The following is a 16348-nucleotide window of genomic DNA, read 5'->3' as shown; positions in this document are numbered from 1 at the left end:
AAAGAAAGCAGCATAATATATAAATGGTTTTAATTTTGTTTAACAAGATTTCAATTATTGGTAGAGTACACTTTAGAGAGGCTAGCTAAATGTGTAAATGGAAGAAAATACACTGAAGAATAAAGATAAAATCACCAGGTGACATTACATATTTAAGTAAGTTGAAAATGTAACTCATTTTACCAATATTGTTATTTACACAGAACTTTAAAATCATTTACACATTATATATGATAAAGTATATATAAAATTTAAGGAAATTATTTTATTATAGAGAAAGACATTTTAAAATTTTCACCCACAATAAAATTAGCTCTAATTTATTATTTTTTGAGATAGAGTCTCACTCTGTTGCGCAGGCTGGAGTGCAGTGGTGAGATCTCGGCTCACTGCAACTTCTGCCTCCTAGGTTCAAATGATTCTCCTGCCTCAGCCTCCCAAGTAGCTGGGATTACAGGTGCCCGCCACCAAGATTGGCTAAGTTTTGTGTTTTTAGTAGAGACGGGGTTTCACCATGTTGGCCAGGCTGGTCTCGAACTCCTGATCTCAAGTGATCCGCCCTCCTCGGCCTCCCAAAGTTCTGGGATTACAGGCGTGAGCCACCACACCAGGCCCAAAAGTAGCTCTTATTTTAAGTAAGTAAGTTTTCATAAACAGGCAGGCCTGTGACTTATAATGCCAAACCCAAGGTTTGGAATAATGAATCTTTGGGATGGCTCATGTGAGGCACTTCACTTACTGGTGAAGTAGGAGACAGCTACCTAATCCTCCCAGAAATTTTACATCGTAATCCTTTCTATTCCCTGCAAAACAAAAAAATAGAATAAAATTTAGAGAAATAGTGAATACTTATTGAGAGAAATCCCTATGGTCTGGAGAAAAGGGACTAGCAAAACTACTGTAATATATGCTGCAAAACAAAATTCCAAGTGAAAGACACTCTCCCTGCAATGCTACAGGCCCCACTCTATCTTACACTGCCTTTACTAAAACCTTCAACATGGTTAACTGGATAATATTCCCCCTGGAAACATATTTCCGATTTTATAGCAGAAGTTGATGGGAAATAAATTCACCTTGTAGAAAACTGCTTTACAAGCAAATGTGCTAGAATATTTTTATAAAGTGAAGGATGTAAGCATTATTTCACTTACATGAAATAAGCAAATGTGCTAGAATATTTTTATAAAGTGAAGGATGTAAGCATTATTTCACTTACATGAAATAAGCAAATTTTTGCTTCCTTTTAAAAATCTGAAGGTCAGATGGTGTGTGAATAGAACATGTATGTACTTGAGTAGCATGATTCTAGGTATTGATATATGCAATAAAAGAGATCAAAGCTTGCCAAGTAATTATTAAGTACTCCTTCTTTGCATTACGCGAACATCAAAATACGTGCTACCTCAACAGCATCACTGCACTGACTGTGCTTTTACTAACTTAAAATATATGTCTCGGTTTCTCAGGAGCTCTTGATGAGTTCCTTGTTCCTTTATCTTTCCATTGTGCAGAACCACTATCAAATCTGCATTCTGAATTGCCGAGAGCCTGTGAGTGACCACTAGGCATGTCCTTCCTGTCCTGGCTTTATCAAGGGCATGCTGAACCACCTGGAAGAGAGAAAGACCTGTGATCACCAGTTTGAGTTAGATGTTAGTAAACTTACCTAAGTCAAATCAATTAAGGTAATCTAATAACCTTCTTTGCTTTATTTGCTTGTCCCCAAAGGAACTGCCCTACTTGTAAAATAATCACCTTACTCAATAGAAATCTGGAAAGATTAACTACAGCCGGGCACATTGGCTCATGCCTGTAATCCCAGCACTTTGGGAGGCCAAGGCAGGCAGATCACTTGAGGTCAGGAGTTCGAGACAAGCCTGATCAACATGGAGAAATCCCGTCTGTACTAAAAATACAAAATTAGCTGGGCGTGGTGGCAGGCATCTGTAATCCCAGCTATTTGGGAGGCTGAGGCAGGATAATCGCTTGACCCTGGGAGGTGGAGGTTGCCGTGAGCTGAGATCATGCCATTGCACTCCAGCCTAAGTGACAAGAGTGAAACTCCATCTCAAAAAAAAAAAAAAAAAGAAAAAAAAAGATTAGCTACAGATAAATTATGTAAGACTTTCAGTGGAAAAGCATTTGTGAGAATGAATAAAAATGAAATAGTTGTTTATATGTTAGTGGTTCTAAACTCACAGCCAGGAAGTAGTATTTCTAAGTAGAATTATAGTAGTATTTCTACTACAATTTCTTTGAGTAGTTCTAATACTACTCAAATTTCTACTATCATTTCTTTGAGTAGTTCTAAACTCAAAGTCAGGAATTAGTATTTCTAAGTAGTATACCTAAGTAGAATTGTCTAATTTATTTATCTAATTTTCTCTCATAGATTTTGTTTTGTTTTTGGTGGGATTTAGCTGTAGAACTGTCCTGTTAACATAGCATTTCAGCCAACAGTGAGGTTATGACGCTATATAGAGAAAGTGGGAGTGGAGGGTGAAAACCCATATTTGTTGAATACATAAAATGTTCCCAAGATGGATATCTCATTTAAATTCTTTCAATAACCTCATATAATGATAGTATTTTTATTTTTCTGATAACTGAACTGAGGTTAGACCAAGGTCATACTGCTAGTAACTGATGAAGTAAGGATTACAGCCCAGATATGTCTGATCCCAAAAGTTAGTTGTTGTTTATTTTTCATAACACATTGTTGCTTTGAGAATCAAGAATAATAATCATCTTCAAGCAGCAATCATGGGTGGATTAACTGCCTGGGCTCTTAGGTCAGATACCCTCCATTAGAATTTAGAGAAGTTACTTAATCTAAGCCTTAGTGTGCCATTCTATAAAATGGGCATGCTAATACAAGAAGCTCATTCGTCATGTTGTTGTGAAGACTGAGATAATAGCATGTAATGCATACTCTACAAATATTAATGATTACCATTCATTTAACCAATGTTCATTTACTAAATAAGTGCCTACATGTGCAAGAAACTCCTAAGGGATAAGGACATAGCAAAATCAAACAGCTGGAGAAGCTTGCTGTGCAAGTATTTTCTCATGTGTCACTTTGCCTCCTTGTTTCCCGCTCAAACTAGGCTGAGTCTGTAGAAGGTAGAATAACTCTCAGGCTCTGACCCTGCAGTGTAGATTACTCTTTTACCCATACTAATTACCTTATTAGTTTGTTTGGCATCACTGGAATAATAATAAAATTGAAAAGTTATTTTTCTTGGGCTCTTTCCTTGAATGAAAAAACATTTTGAAAATTGGTCCACTTTTGATAATGAGACAAATTTGAGTGAGAAAACCTTTCTGGAACATGAGATTCCCTCTGTCTCAACTGTCTCCCACCTCCCCACCACCTACTGACCTTTTTGTAAAGGTCCAAAGCCTTAATTGGAACTGGTGACCTTAGAACTACAATTCTTTCCAGGCCTTTGTTTTTCCAAACTTACCTTGGTTTCCTCCATGTTATTGGATGCTTATATTTGGTATTATATTCTGAGATAAAAGAAAACGATGTTACCTTCTCACTGTCATTATCGAGGGCTGAAGTGGCCTCATCCAACAATAAAATTTTGGGTTTTTGGAGAAGAGCCCTTGCAATAGCTAGTCTTTGTTTCTGGCCGCCAGAAAGCTGTGTTCCTTTCAGTCCAACTTGTGTGTTGTATTTCTATCACAGGAGCATGCAATTAAGAAAGCAAGTCTTAGTTATTTAAATTTGCATGGCAACTGTGGGCGAGAACCATCTGAATATTTCAAATTTTGCTACTCTTGAAAATTTGTGTCCCAACAAATGTTGAAATCTATTCTTGGGCTTTGTTGCAAATAAATGCTAAAGCCGCAGTAAACACTACCATCTCATTTACATATCCTATCTGATCAGACAGTAGACCTCTGCCATTATGCTTCCACAAAGAAATTTTTCAAATTAAAGCATAAGAAAAAAATTACTGGCAAGAAACAAGTTCACAGTAAACACAAATCCTTTTCCATTAAGTTATACTACCTACTATTTTCAGGTTAAAATGATTCGCAGTAGTAAAAACAACAAGGAAATTATGAGGTTTCTTCACTTTGGCTCTTGCTGAGCCTCTGTGGGCACATCCTTACAGATGCTGGGATAGGAGTCTCAGTGGTACATCCATCTTCCTGGAAATAAGTTAGGTTGACTTTTTTGTTTTTTTGAGACCGTGTCTCGCTCTGTTACCCAGTCTAGAGTGCAGTGGCGCAATCTTGGCTCACTGCAACCTCCACCTCCCGGGTTCAAGCGATTCTCTGCCTCAGCCTCCCAAGTAGCTGGGATTACAGGTGCCCACCACCATGCCTGGCTAATTTTTGTATTTTTAGTAGAGATGAGGTTTCACCATGTTGGCCAGGCTGGTCATGAATTCCTGACCTCGTGATCCACCCTCCTCAGCCTCCCAAAGTGTTGGGATTGCAGGCGTGAGCTACCGCGCCTGGCCAGGTTGGCGTCTTGAAACAGTCTATTCACCTTTTCAGGCCACTAAGTAGTAATGGTGACATTTAGCACTTCACAGTGTTTTCATAGTTCCCCTACTTACTAATAACCCAGTTTCTCCAGTGTTTCCCTTCATGGAAGGGTAAAGAAAATTTCACACAAATCTTGAAGCCATCGTGGTCCTCTGAATCACAATTGGTCAGTACAGTTGGGGTAAACAGGTTCTTGCCTGCTTTTTAGATTGTCCCATTGACTTTGCTTCCTTTCAAGGCTTCACATTGCTTTCTAGTGGCCCTTGGCACTTTTGTAAGAAACATAAGCCCTTGGTACCTAGACAAGAATGTGTAGATGGATCAGCTCCATTGAGAAAGCTGGTCCAAGGGTATAGCCAGAAAGATTAATCCTGTAGCAGCATTTCACATGTAGCTTGTGATTCCTAGCTGTTCATTTTGTGTTGGTAATCTAGAGAAGCTTGAGGGAATTGCCTTTCTCTCCACATCTGACTGCCTTCAGGAAGTGCATTTTGGACAGAGTTGGTGTCACGAACGTGTGTACGAACCTGTGGTATAACCTTATAACAAAATGTGTCTACGTCATCTCAAAGCTTACTTTTCAATTTAACATGCATAGGTGCATGCTTCGTAGCAAACGACGGGTGTCTGAATTACTAAAGCCTAGTAAAAATATCTTCTCTGACGTGAATGCTCTGCAAAGAATACAGACTTTCATTGTTTTCTCTGTCATTTATCTGGGACTACTAGCAGGCCTTGGGCCCCTTCCTCCTAAAATGCATTTTGTTAAATTTGGAACCATAGATAAAACTGTGTCTGCCATTCATTTCCAAACACTGCAAAGTTCGTATTTAAATGAGGGGATTCAATCTTAAACTAAAAATTGGGAAGGGAGGTGGGAATGATAATGAGCTCGTAGCCCTTTCCGCCAGCCTAGCTTAAATTGTACATGAATTCTTCTAGGGCAGCTGAAGAACATACAAAACTAGGAATCACTTTGCAGTTTTTGGCCTTCCCTGGATTGTAGGAGAGTGTAAGTTTAAAGAACACATTGGATGAAGGTTTTTAAATTTTTTTAAATTTTATTTATTTATTTATTTTTTTACGGAGTCTCGCTCTGTAGCCCAGGCTGGAGTGCAGTGACGCGATCTCGGCTCACTGTAAGCTCCGCTTCCCGGGTTCACGCCATTCTCCTGCCTCAGCCTCCCAGTAGCTGCAACTACAGGCGCCCGCCACCACGCCTGGCTAATTTTTTGTATTTTCAGTAGAGACGGGGTTTCACCATGTTAGCCAGGATGGTTTTATTTGTTTTTTAACAAAGAACCACAGAGTTTCTCTTTAGCCGAAAATTTGAATCCATTTTCTGGCAATCACTGGGATGGTGAGTGCCCCGAAATCACCTCTTTTATGAGAAACTCAAGGGGTAATGGCTCCTTAATATGAACCGGAGCTAAAAGTCAGTTGTGTCCTCGAGGGGACACCAGAGTCTGTCTAATCCTAAAGCAACTGCCTTCTGGAGAATCCCTGCAGGCACTGGGTTGGATTTTCAGGGTGGTTCCAGTGGTCAAAGTCCTACTTAAGGATGTGGCTTGACTGAGAGCTGCCACTGGGTGATACTGTGAAGATTAGTAGAGAACCACACCTGGTGTGTGTCTCAGAGGATCCTTGAGGTCAAGGCGGCATTGCTTCCACTTCTGTCCTATGCCCCAGGCCTGTATTTCCAAATGCCTGTGGGATATTTCTATGAGATATGTGGTAGATGCATTACATTACACTCAGCATGTTCTAAATTGACTCCTTGCTCTGTACCCTTCTGGTTTGAGCTGTTACACAGATCCACACTCCCTTACCGAAACCCTTGGAGTTACCTGTATTTAAGGATTCTGATTTTTTTTCAACCTTAGAAGAAAAAAATCTATGTATTATACATATACGATATATTATCTATATTTAATAGATAATATATTATTTAACACCCCCAGAAGGATCTGGGGAAGCAACTGGTAATCAAATACATGAATTTCGTGCAGATGTATTTGATTATTTATTCTAAGTGGGATAAATATAAATAAAGGACTATATTATATCCTCACATCATTTTGCCACCAAATGAATTTTCATCAAACATACACAATTTGTGTGTGGCGTGTGTGTATATGTATGTGTGTGTGTGTGTGTGTGTGTGTGTGTGTAGGGGGAAGTCTTTGGACTCTCATCACTGCTCCGTGTTTTATTCCATGAGGCTGCTCAGTGCATTGTACATTTCCTTGCTCACTTTCCAGAAACAATCTTGAGCCAAGTCCTGTTGATTCCACTTTTAAAATATCTTTTAAATCAATTTTCTTGTTTTAGTTCACTTTGTAATTGTTATTGTAGGCCTTCAAAACCTATCCCTGGAAATAGCTCTGAACTGATCTCTCAAGCTGCCTGTGTCTTTGTCACTCTCTACCATCATTTACATTGCTGCTAGATGAGTAATTCCAATATCCAATTCCCAACATGTTCCCTATTTAAAAATCTTCAATGACTCCTTAGTAACTACCAAAGTTAAACATTTCTTTCCTTGTGATTTCAGTGCCAGCTTTTTACCTTTACATGCTTATCAAATACCGTAGCTTTATATACTCTATTCTTTGTCAATTGGCTTACAGTTCCGTGAAAACATTGCCATAGTTTCTGTCTCCATGTTTTTGCTCAGGCTATGCCCATTGCCTCATTATAGAGAATGCCCTTTTAAAGCCTTGACTACTGAAATTCTACTTGATCAATACTCAGATCACCTCTTAATTCTCCAGAGGTCTCCTCTGAACCCCCAGCCAGAAGTGATTCTACTGCCCTCTAGGCTCAGATGGAAGTTTGTTTACCTTCTGTGCACTATAATTATTTGTATGTGTTGATCTGTGTTCATCTTAACTATTGGGCTTCATATTCCTAAAAGTAGGACTATACTTTATTTGTCCTATCTTCCCTAAATAAAAGCCCAGTGGTTTGCAATGAAATGCTCAGTAGCTGTGTGTTGAGTGACTAAATGCATGGATGTTGGGATAGAGGAATGAAGACTTGGGGCTGGACGCAGTGTCTTTGGGAAGCCGAGGCAGGTGGATCACTTGAAGCCGGGAGTTTGAGACCAGCCTGGGTAACATGGTGAAACCCCATCTTTGCAAAAAAAAAAAAAAAAAAAATTAGGCAGGCATAGTTGGCAGGCACCTATGGTCGCAGCTCCTGGGGAGGGTTAGGTGGGAGGAACACTTGAGCCCAGGAGGTCAAGGCTGCAGTGAGCTGAGATCCTGCCACTGTATTTCAGCCTAGGCGACAGAGCAAGACCCTGTGAAGAAAGAAAAGAAAGAAAGAGAGAGGGGGGGAGGGAGGGAGGGAGGGGAAGGGAGGAAGGAAGGAAGGAAGGAAGTAGAGAGGGAAGGAAGGAGAGAGAGAGAGGGAGGGAGAGAGAGAGGGAGGGAGGGAGGAAGGAAGGGAGGGAGGAAAAGAAAGGGAAAGAGAGAGAAAGGAAGAAAATACAAGAAAAGCAAGCAAGAAAGAAAGAGAAAGAAAGGGAGAGAGAAAGAAAGGAAGGAAGACAGGGAAAGTAAATTTTGAGGAAGCAGGACATGGCAGATTGGTCAATCCACAAAGTTTGTAGTAAAAGTAAAAGAAATCCTCAGAAAGCAAAGTGTGACACAATTCAATTTGCTAAATAATTCTTGGAGAGAATTAAAATGAATAATACATTAATGTGTCTTATGTGAAGCCGACTTTCTTCCTATGCCTGTTTTACATATGGGTATATATTTTATGCTTACTGCATGTTACTGGAAGAGCTGAACTCTTTCAGACTTTTGCTTCACCATTTTCACACTGCCACTGTGGCCATGTATTTGGAGGGAGTGCTGGGCTCCACTTATTTGCTCAAGAAAATTAATTCCCTTTTTTTTTTTTTTTTTTTTTTTTTTTGAGATGGAGTCTCACTCTTGTTGCCCAGGCTGGAGTGCAATGGCATGATCTTGGCTCACTGCAACCTCCATCTCCCAGGTTCAAGTGATTCTCCTGCCTCAGCCTCCCAAGTAGCTGGGAATACAGGCGTGTGCCACCATGCCCAGCTAATTTTTGTATTATTAGTAAAGACAGGGTTTCACCATGTTGGCCAGGCTGGTCTTGAACTCCTGACCATAGGTAATCCACCCTCCTTGGCCTCCCAAAGTGCTAGGATTACAGGTGTGAGCCACTACACCCACTCTAAAAAATTAATTCTATCTGAAGGAAGTACAACAAATTACAAGATTCATGTTCACTTTTCTTCCCTAAAAACCTACGTGTGAGCTGTAACATGTTTCTAAGTGTCACTCTGAGTATACCAGTGCCATTATCCACAGTTGTGGTGGTTGCTTTGGACTGCTCTTCTGAAGGGAGGAGCAAGGGCACCTTTGTTCCCATCTCTGAAACCCTAGGACCACCATGGTTACGAACCCTTTCCGTCCCTTCAGGATAGCACAAAGAATCCAGGTTCAAATGCTGAGTTTCTATACAACTTTAAGAAAGTTATTGAACTTCTTTATCTGTAAAATGCGGTAGTTACAGCATCCTTGCTGTACTATGGTGGAAATTTAGCTTAGTTCTTGGTTCCCAGAAGGGCTGGGGAATGTGTGGCTGGTTTCCTCTCTTCGTTTTTCCCAGCCAACTGAGCATAAGAGGGCAGTCTTATTCTCCCCAGGGTACTAACCGAAGGCATTTAGTAATATGCAGCTTTTCTAGGAATTATGTGATTTGATTTTTTTTTTAACTATTTTATTTTGGTATCAGGTTTCCTTATTTTTCTACGTGTTTTTGGGGGAACAATGACATGAAGGTAAATTAAAGTTAAAATTTAAAACACTGAAAAATAAGCTACTCTTTTAGAAAAAATGTTAAAGGAAATAACATCTTAGTTTTCAAAGTCTGTTGTAAAAAGTTAGCACAATGGATTTTTGCAGCATATAGTTTTGAGTAAATGTGAGAACTGGTACAATAAAAAGAATAGAAGATAATAAACAATTTAAGAATAAAAGTTAGGTCAGGTGTGGTGGCTTATGCCTGTAATTCCAGAACTTTGGGAGACCGAGGTGGGTGAAATTGCTTGAGCCCAGGAGCTTGAGTCCAGCCTAAGCAACATGATGAAACCCCATCTCTACAAGAAATACGAAAATTAGCCAGGCATGGTGGCATGTGCCTGTGATCCCACCTATTCGGGAGACTCAGGTGAGCCTGGGAGGTGGAGGCTGCAGTGAACCGAGAACACACCACTGCACTGCAGCCTGGGTGACAGTGAGACCTTGTCTCAAAGGAAAAAGAATAAAAGTTAAATGGTACAAATATCAATTGGGCAGCATTTCACAATACATAAAACAAACTATCGAGATTATGCAGATAACAATCTGACCACAAATTAACAATGCAGTGAGTGTCATGGTTAAAAAGGAAGTTGCCATTAAAAGACATTCACAGTGTCACTATATTTATAAAAAATATGTGAATCCTTCCTATGTCTTTAGTACTGCAAACCCTTACCAGAGTAAGGGAAATCCTGTTTGTACATGTAGGCACTATGTAGTATGGAGAAGAGCTGGTGAGGGAAGGAGTATAAAAGTTAGAGAGTATGATGGCTATTGGCCTTCACCAAAGAACAGGGCTCTAGATTATTAGTTGTTTGATATATTGGTTGTTAAATTTAACTATCTCCCTTTAAAGTGAGATAGAAACTTAGTTTATAAAAATCACATGTAGAAATTCGCCCCTACATGAAAATATCTCTATTTTTATTTCATTTATTTTATGTGTGTGTGTATGTGTGTTGCAAACACTCAGATATTAGAAACACTTAAAGTTACAATTATCCCTCTCTGTGCACTGTTTTTGGATTTGTATCAATGCTTGCACTACCAAAGGCTTCTCTACAGTTAGCCAAGATTTTTGACTTTTCTGAGATTTTGTGCCAATTGTCACAGCCAATACAGACATCAAGGTGATAAAAAATGGCAGGCAAGGATCTTACACTCTAGTGGGGAAGGGAAACACTAAACAAATAACTAAGTGCTCAGGGTAATTTTCAGACTGTGATACATGCCTTGAAGACAAAGTGATAGGGGATAGGACTGGTGGGGACTTTTAAAAATAGGATGTTTAGGGAAAGCCTCTGCAAAGGTAACATTTGAAAGGGCTTGAAAGTTAAGGTGCTACTTGCTGGGCGCGATGGCTCACGCCTGTAATCCCAGCACTTTGGGAGGCCAAGGCGGTGGATCACCTGAGGTCGGGAGTTTGAGACCAGCCTGTCCAACATGGAGAAACCCCTTCTCTACTAAAAATACAAAAATTAGCCGGGCGTGGTGGCACATGCCTGTAATCCCAGCTACTTGGGAGGCTGAGGCAGGAGAATTGCTTGAACACGGGAGGTGGAGCTGAGTGAGCTGAGATTGCACCATGGAACTCTAGCCTGGGCAACAAGAGCGAAACTCTGTCAAAAAAAAAAAGAAAGTTAAGGCGCTACTATGCCAAAAGCCAACCTAAGGGAGGTCTAGGCTGGAGAAACGGCAAACGCAAATGTCCTAAGGTGGGGAGCAAGTTGGCATGTTCATGAGACAGGAGAGACCAGCTCAGCTGCAGCAAAGTGACTGTGTGGTGAGGTTGTTGCTGGGGAAACAGCAGGGCCAGATTACAGAGGCTTCAGCAGCCCCTCCCCATGGGGTGTGTGGGCTTTATTCTAAGTGCACAGGGGAGCCATGAGGTAGTTGTAAGCAGGGGAGGGATAGGATCTAATTTGTTTTTAAAAGATCCCTCTGATTGCTGTGAGGAAGAAAAATGATAAAGGAGCAAGACTGGAAGGCAGATGAAGAGGCTACCGCCGTGGCGGGGAGGTCATAGTGTGGACCAGCCACAGCGTAGATGGATGGAAGGCAAATAACAAAATGTGAAAGTTAATCCAGTGAATATTAATACATTTTGGTCGTAGGAAAATCATCACACAAAAATCTCAAACTTGGTTTTTCACATCTGACTTCATGTTTTACCTCTAACTTTAGATTCTGGCAATAAATACATTGTATAATCCAAGGAATACATAAAAACAACTGCATAGGCCCAGTAGCTACTTAGCCTTACTTGGCAGCTTTATAATTCAAGATTTCAGAAATTTTCTTACCTCAGGGAGACCTTCAATAAAAGAATGGATATTTGCTGCATTTGCGGCTTCTTTGATCTCATCTAATGGCACCACACGGCTGTTGTCACCATAGGCGATGTTCTCAGCAATGCTGCAGTTGAAGAGCACAGGCTCTTGAGGAACGATTGCTATTTGGGAACGGAGCCACTGTACATTCAATTCTTTTGCATCCACACCATCAAACAGCTGCCAAAAGCAGATTGGATAATGGTGTGTTAAGGTCACACAACTGTATCATGTTACAGTTCACTGTATTCAAACACACACAAATCATAACAAGAAGGATAGGAATTCAAGCTATTTCAAAGTATAAAGTTACCCAAGGAAGGCTCATAAATCATATGTTGTATAGAAGCAAACAGCATGTAACTCACTACTGCCCCCTCCACTGTAACAGGACCTGACTTTCTGAAAGCCCAGTAAAAAGTAGGTGGAGATGATAGAGTACTCCATGTGTAAAGCTGTGTCATCTTGCACACAGCCATGTTTATTCACATAAATAGATAACAACACTCTTAACAACACCATCTCATATTTGATGAGCATGCTCATTACGTGAGGGGGACTCTTCCATTACCAGGGAAATAGTGGTCAATAAGAGAAAGCTCTTTCCCTTTTGTAGCTTATATATATATATATATATATTTAATTTTATTATTATCATACTTTAAGTTTTAGGGTACATGTGCACAACGTGCAGGTTTGTTACATATGTATACATGTGCCATGTTGGTGTGCTGCACCCATTAACTCATCGTTTAGCATTAGGTATATCTCCTAATGCTATCCCTCCCCCCTCCCCCCATGGATGTAGCTTATATTTTAGCAGAGAGGCATGCAATAAACACATGAACAAATAACTCAATAAACTCAGGAGAGGAAAGTACCCTAAAGACAGGGTAACAGGGTAGAGCGACTGAGGCAGTGGGGAGGGTATGGAGAGGCATGAGAAGGGGGTTGTACAAGAAGGCCTTAAGGAAAGGACGTTCAGACTAAGACATGAACAGTGAGAAGGAGCCTGCAAAGGGGACATTCTGGGCAGGGCAATAGCAAAAGAAAGGTTCATAGGTGTGTTTAAAGAACATGAGGAGACTGGGAGGCTGAGGTGGGCAGATGACTTGAGGCCAGGAGTTCAAGACCACCCTGGTTAACATGGTGAAACCCCGTTTCTACAAAAAATACAAAAATTAACTGGACATGGTGGCACACCCCTGTAATCTCAGCTACTACTTGGGAGGCTGAGGCATGAGAATCGCATGAACCCTAGAGGCGGGGGTTGCAGTGAGCGGAGATCACGCCACTGTACTCCAGCCTGGGCCACAGAGCAAGACTCTGTCTCAAAAAAACAAAACAAAACAAAAAACGTACAAAAGCCCCCCCAAAAACAGAAAAAGCACAGTGCATGATGACGTGGGGAGTGATATGAGAGGAGCTTGGAGTGGGAGGCAGGGGCCAGGGCATGAAGGACCTGATTGATGGCATAGACTCTGGTATGTTCTAACTGTGGAAGGTTTAGAAGAGGGAGTGTGCTATGCTATGTGCGAATAGATGAGTGTCTCCTAGTTCAAGGGAGCCCTTTAGGACTCCCTTGAGTCCCTAAACTCTGTTTTGCAAACACTCATTGAGAATCTGTAAGGGCGAAAAGACTGTACGTTGCAGGAGAATGAGGACTAACATGGCAGTCTGAGTTTTAGGAACTTTTTTGTACGGGCAGGAGGCAGGACAGGAAGCTTTGTGTGGGTGTGCTGATGTGGTGGTGGGTGGTGGGGGGAGGACAAGGTAATGGAAAAACCACAATATAATGTATAGTAAGACAAGTGCCAGGTAAGAAAAACAATCCTTAGGTTCGAGGGATGGAGAGATTACATTACTTTAGATATTAGAGGCATGACTTCATGGAGCTGATTCCAATAAGCCTTAACCGTGCATAAGGTTTTGACAGCTGGGAGGTGGGGGTGAGTGGTGGGAAAGCAGAAGCCTGAACTAAGGAGGTGGAGGACAGTGTTCTCTCTGTCTTAAACCAGAACAGAATACGGAGCCACGATGTGAACATTAGACCAGATCTCCAGCACCCACGTTCTAAAGTAATTCCATGGCTAAGATCAACATTTCTGCTGCCAGAATGGTTGAAGAATCTTTGGACCTTTGTGCTTCACTTCAGAGTCCTAACCATCATTTTTGTGATGGTTTGCTTGTCCTCTTAGTTAAGGGTTGACACAGAGATATTTTTCTTTTTAACTTCTGCATTGTTTGCCCCACCCAAACCAGTGGGGATGCTTAAGCCCTAGTGAATGTTTAAGAATAGGACTGCTAACCCCCAGATTAGGTGTGTTTCAATTCTGTCTTACCACTTGTCCTTGCACGGGGTCATAAAATCTCTGCAGAAGTTGAACAGAAGTGCTTTTCCCACAGCCGCTGCTCCCCACAAATGCTACTGTCTTTCCTCGCTCAATACTGAGGGATAAGCCACGGAGGATGAAAACATCTGGGCGACATGGGTAGAAGAAAGAGACTTCTCGAAACTCTAAATTCCCTTCACATGTGTCCTGTGAAAGGAAGTTGACAGAGTTGAGAAGAATGACTTGGGAAGGTTGTAACACACTGTAGCATACTGGCTAAGTTCATTTTGAAAATTGTGCATGTTTCCATAGCCCTTTTAATTTTAAACATGTATGCATCTCTGTAGAGCTGTTGACTGCAAGTGGGTTTCTGTCACTTTTGTTTATATTTTTTTGTGTCTGTGTTTCTTGTTATCTTCACTACTGACTTCACTGAGTTTCTAAAAACCACTTGCTTCCTTCAGCTTTGCTGCACAGACAGTTCCATTCCCCAGGTGGTTGTTTGACCAGCTTATCTGGGTAATACGTTTTTCTTTTTAATTTGGTTTGTGCTTTACAAACCTTTATTGCTTAATTCAGAAGAGCTGGGGTTCTCATAAACTATATGTATGAGGGTTATTTCTCTAAATTGGGCCATGTTTTATAGTGAAGGTACAGTATGTTTTGAATTCTGATTTATCTTTCTTATTTTATTTTATTTTATTTTATTTTATTTTATTTTATTTTATTTTATTTGAGAAAGGGTCTAGCTCTGTCACCCAGGCTGGAAGGCAGTGGTGTGATCTCGGCTCACTGCAACTTCCACTTCCCAGGCTCAAGCCATCCTCCCGCCTCAGCCTCCTGAGTAGCTGGGACCACCAGCGTGCGCCACCACACCCAGCCAATTTTTGTATTTTTAGTAGAGATGGGTTTTCACTATGTTGCCCAGGCTGGTTCCAAACTCCTGGACTCAAGCAATCTGCCCACCTTGGCCTCCCGAAGTGCTGGGATTACAGGCGTGAGCCACCACACTCAGCCCTATCTTTATTTTCAATTGACCATTATTTGGCAGTGACAGTTGCCTAAACATTTAGTTTCTCTCTATGCATCAATCTCTTTACTGGTTAATGATTTCTAAACCAATACTCATCTACACCACGATGTTTAAAAAAGACTTTCCAGAACTATCACTAAATGACTAACTTTCCCTTTATATATTTGGTTCATAAGATTTTAAGTTCTTTTGATCTTTGTGTTCCTCTCAATTGCATTTTAAGTCTTATTAATTTTTGTTGTTAGACTAAACAACTAAGGAGTAGTGGATTTGTGTGTGTGTGTGCATGTGTGTGTGGTGGTAGTGGTGGCTGGATTTTAAAACACATCCTTACAGTCAGGTTTACTAGTCATGTTCGACCCATTCTGAGCCCATCATATTGTAGGTAAGAAGCAAGGGCAGGTAGGGGTGAGGAGTAAACAAAAAAAATTTGATGATATTATTTTCTTGTTAAAAGAATTTGATGTTAAGATGTGGTTAAGAGATCTAGAAATAGAAAAAAAAAATCTGGAAGGATATTTGCCAAAATTTAAGAGTAGTGTAGTCGTAGTTTATTTTAGTGTAGTCAGTATTTTCCATTTGCCCCCTACAACCTATGAATATTATTTGTATAAAAAATTTCTTTTTTTTATTTAAAAAAATTTTTTTTGGTGTACTTCCCTCTCTGCATTTGTATAAAAAAGGTTTTAAAAAAACAGAATACCGCAGAAACATGAAGAATTCAATTATTTTTATGTATGCTCTTGTATGTATTTTGTATAATAGCTCATAGAGGTATTCTAGAAAACTTCTAAATTTAATACATTTAAAATTTATTCTTATGATTTTTAATTCTATTTAATATGAAAAACTCCAAAAATATAAAAATAGAGAGGAAAATTTAATAAATGGCCCACATACCTATCACCCAGCTTGAATTTCAATATTTGCCAATTTTGTTTGACCAGATTTTAATTTTTTTTTTTTTTTTTTTTGAGAAGGAGTCTTGCTCTGTCACCCAGGCTGGAGTACAGTGGCGTGATCTCGGCTCACTGCAACCTCCGCCTCCCGGGTTCAAGCGATTCTCCTGTCTTGCCCTCCCGAGTAGCTGGGACTACAGGTGCATGCCACCACACCCGGCTGAATTTTTTAAATTTTTTTATTTTTAGTAGAGACGGGGTTTCAGCATATTAGCCAGGATGGTCTCGATCTCCTGACCTCGTGATCCACCCACCTCGGCCTCCCAAAGTGCTGGGATTACAGGCGTGAGCCACCACACCCAGCTGTATAAGACTATTATTGAGAGATTTATTTTGAAAT

At 40.5% G+C, this 16348-nt stretch overlaps 1 protein-coding gene across 1 annotated transcript in view; it reads right to left on the bottom strand.

Moving 5' to 3' along the window:
- Window positions 1–1415: 1415 nt before the first annotated feature.
- Window positions 1416–16348, bottom strand: part of ABCB5 (ATP binding cassette subfamily B member 5) — a 129568-nt gene continuing 114635 nt past the window's right edge. The window contains exons 24-27 of the mRNA XM_008978731.5: window positions 14026–14223; window positions 11657–11863; window positions 3545–3691; window positions 1416–1613 (exon numbers count right to left, since the gene is read on the bottom strand). Of these exons, the coding sequence (XP_008976979.3) occupies window positions 1416–1613; window positions 3545–3691; window positions 11657–11863; window positions 14026–14223 (750 nt within the window). The remainder of the gene's footprint in view (window positions 1614–3544; window positions 3692–11656; window positions 11864–14025; window positions 14224–16348) is intronic.

This window comes from Pan paniscus, chromosome 6, assembly GCF_029289425.2.
Source record: "Pan paniscus chromosome 6, NHGRI_mPanPan1-v2.0_pri, whole genome shotgun sequence".
Taxonomy (NCBI): domain Eukaryota; kingdom Metazoa; phylum Chordata; class Mammalia; order Primates; family Hominidae; genus Pan; species Pan paniscus.
This window is presented reverse-complemented; position numbering and strand designations above follow the sequence as displayed.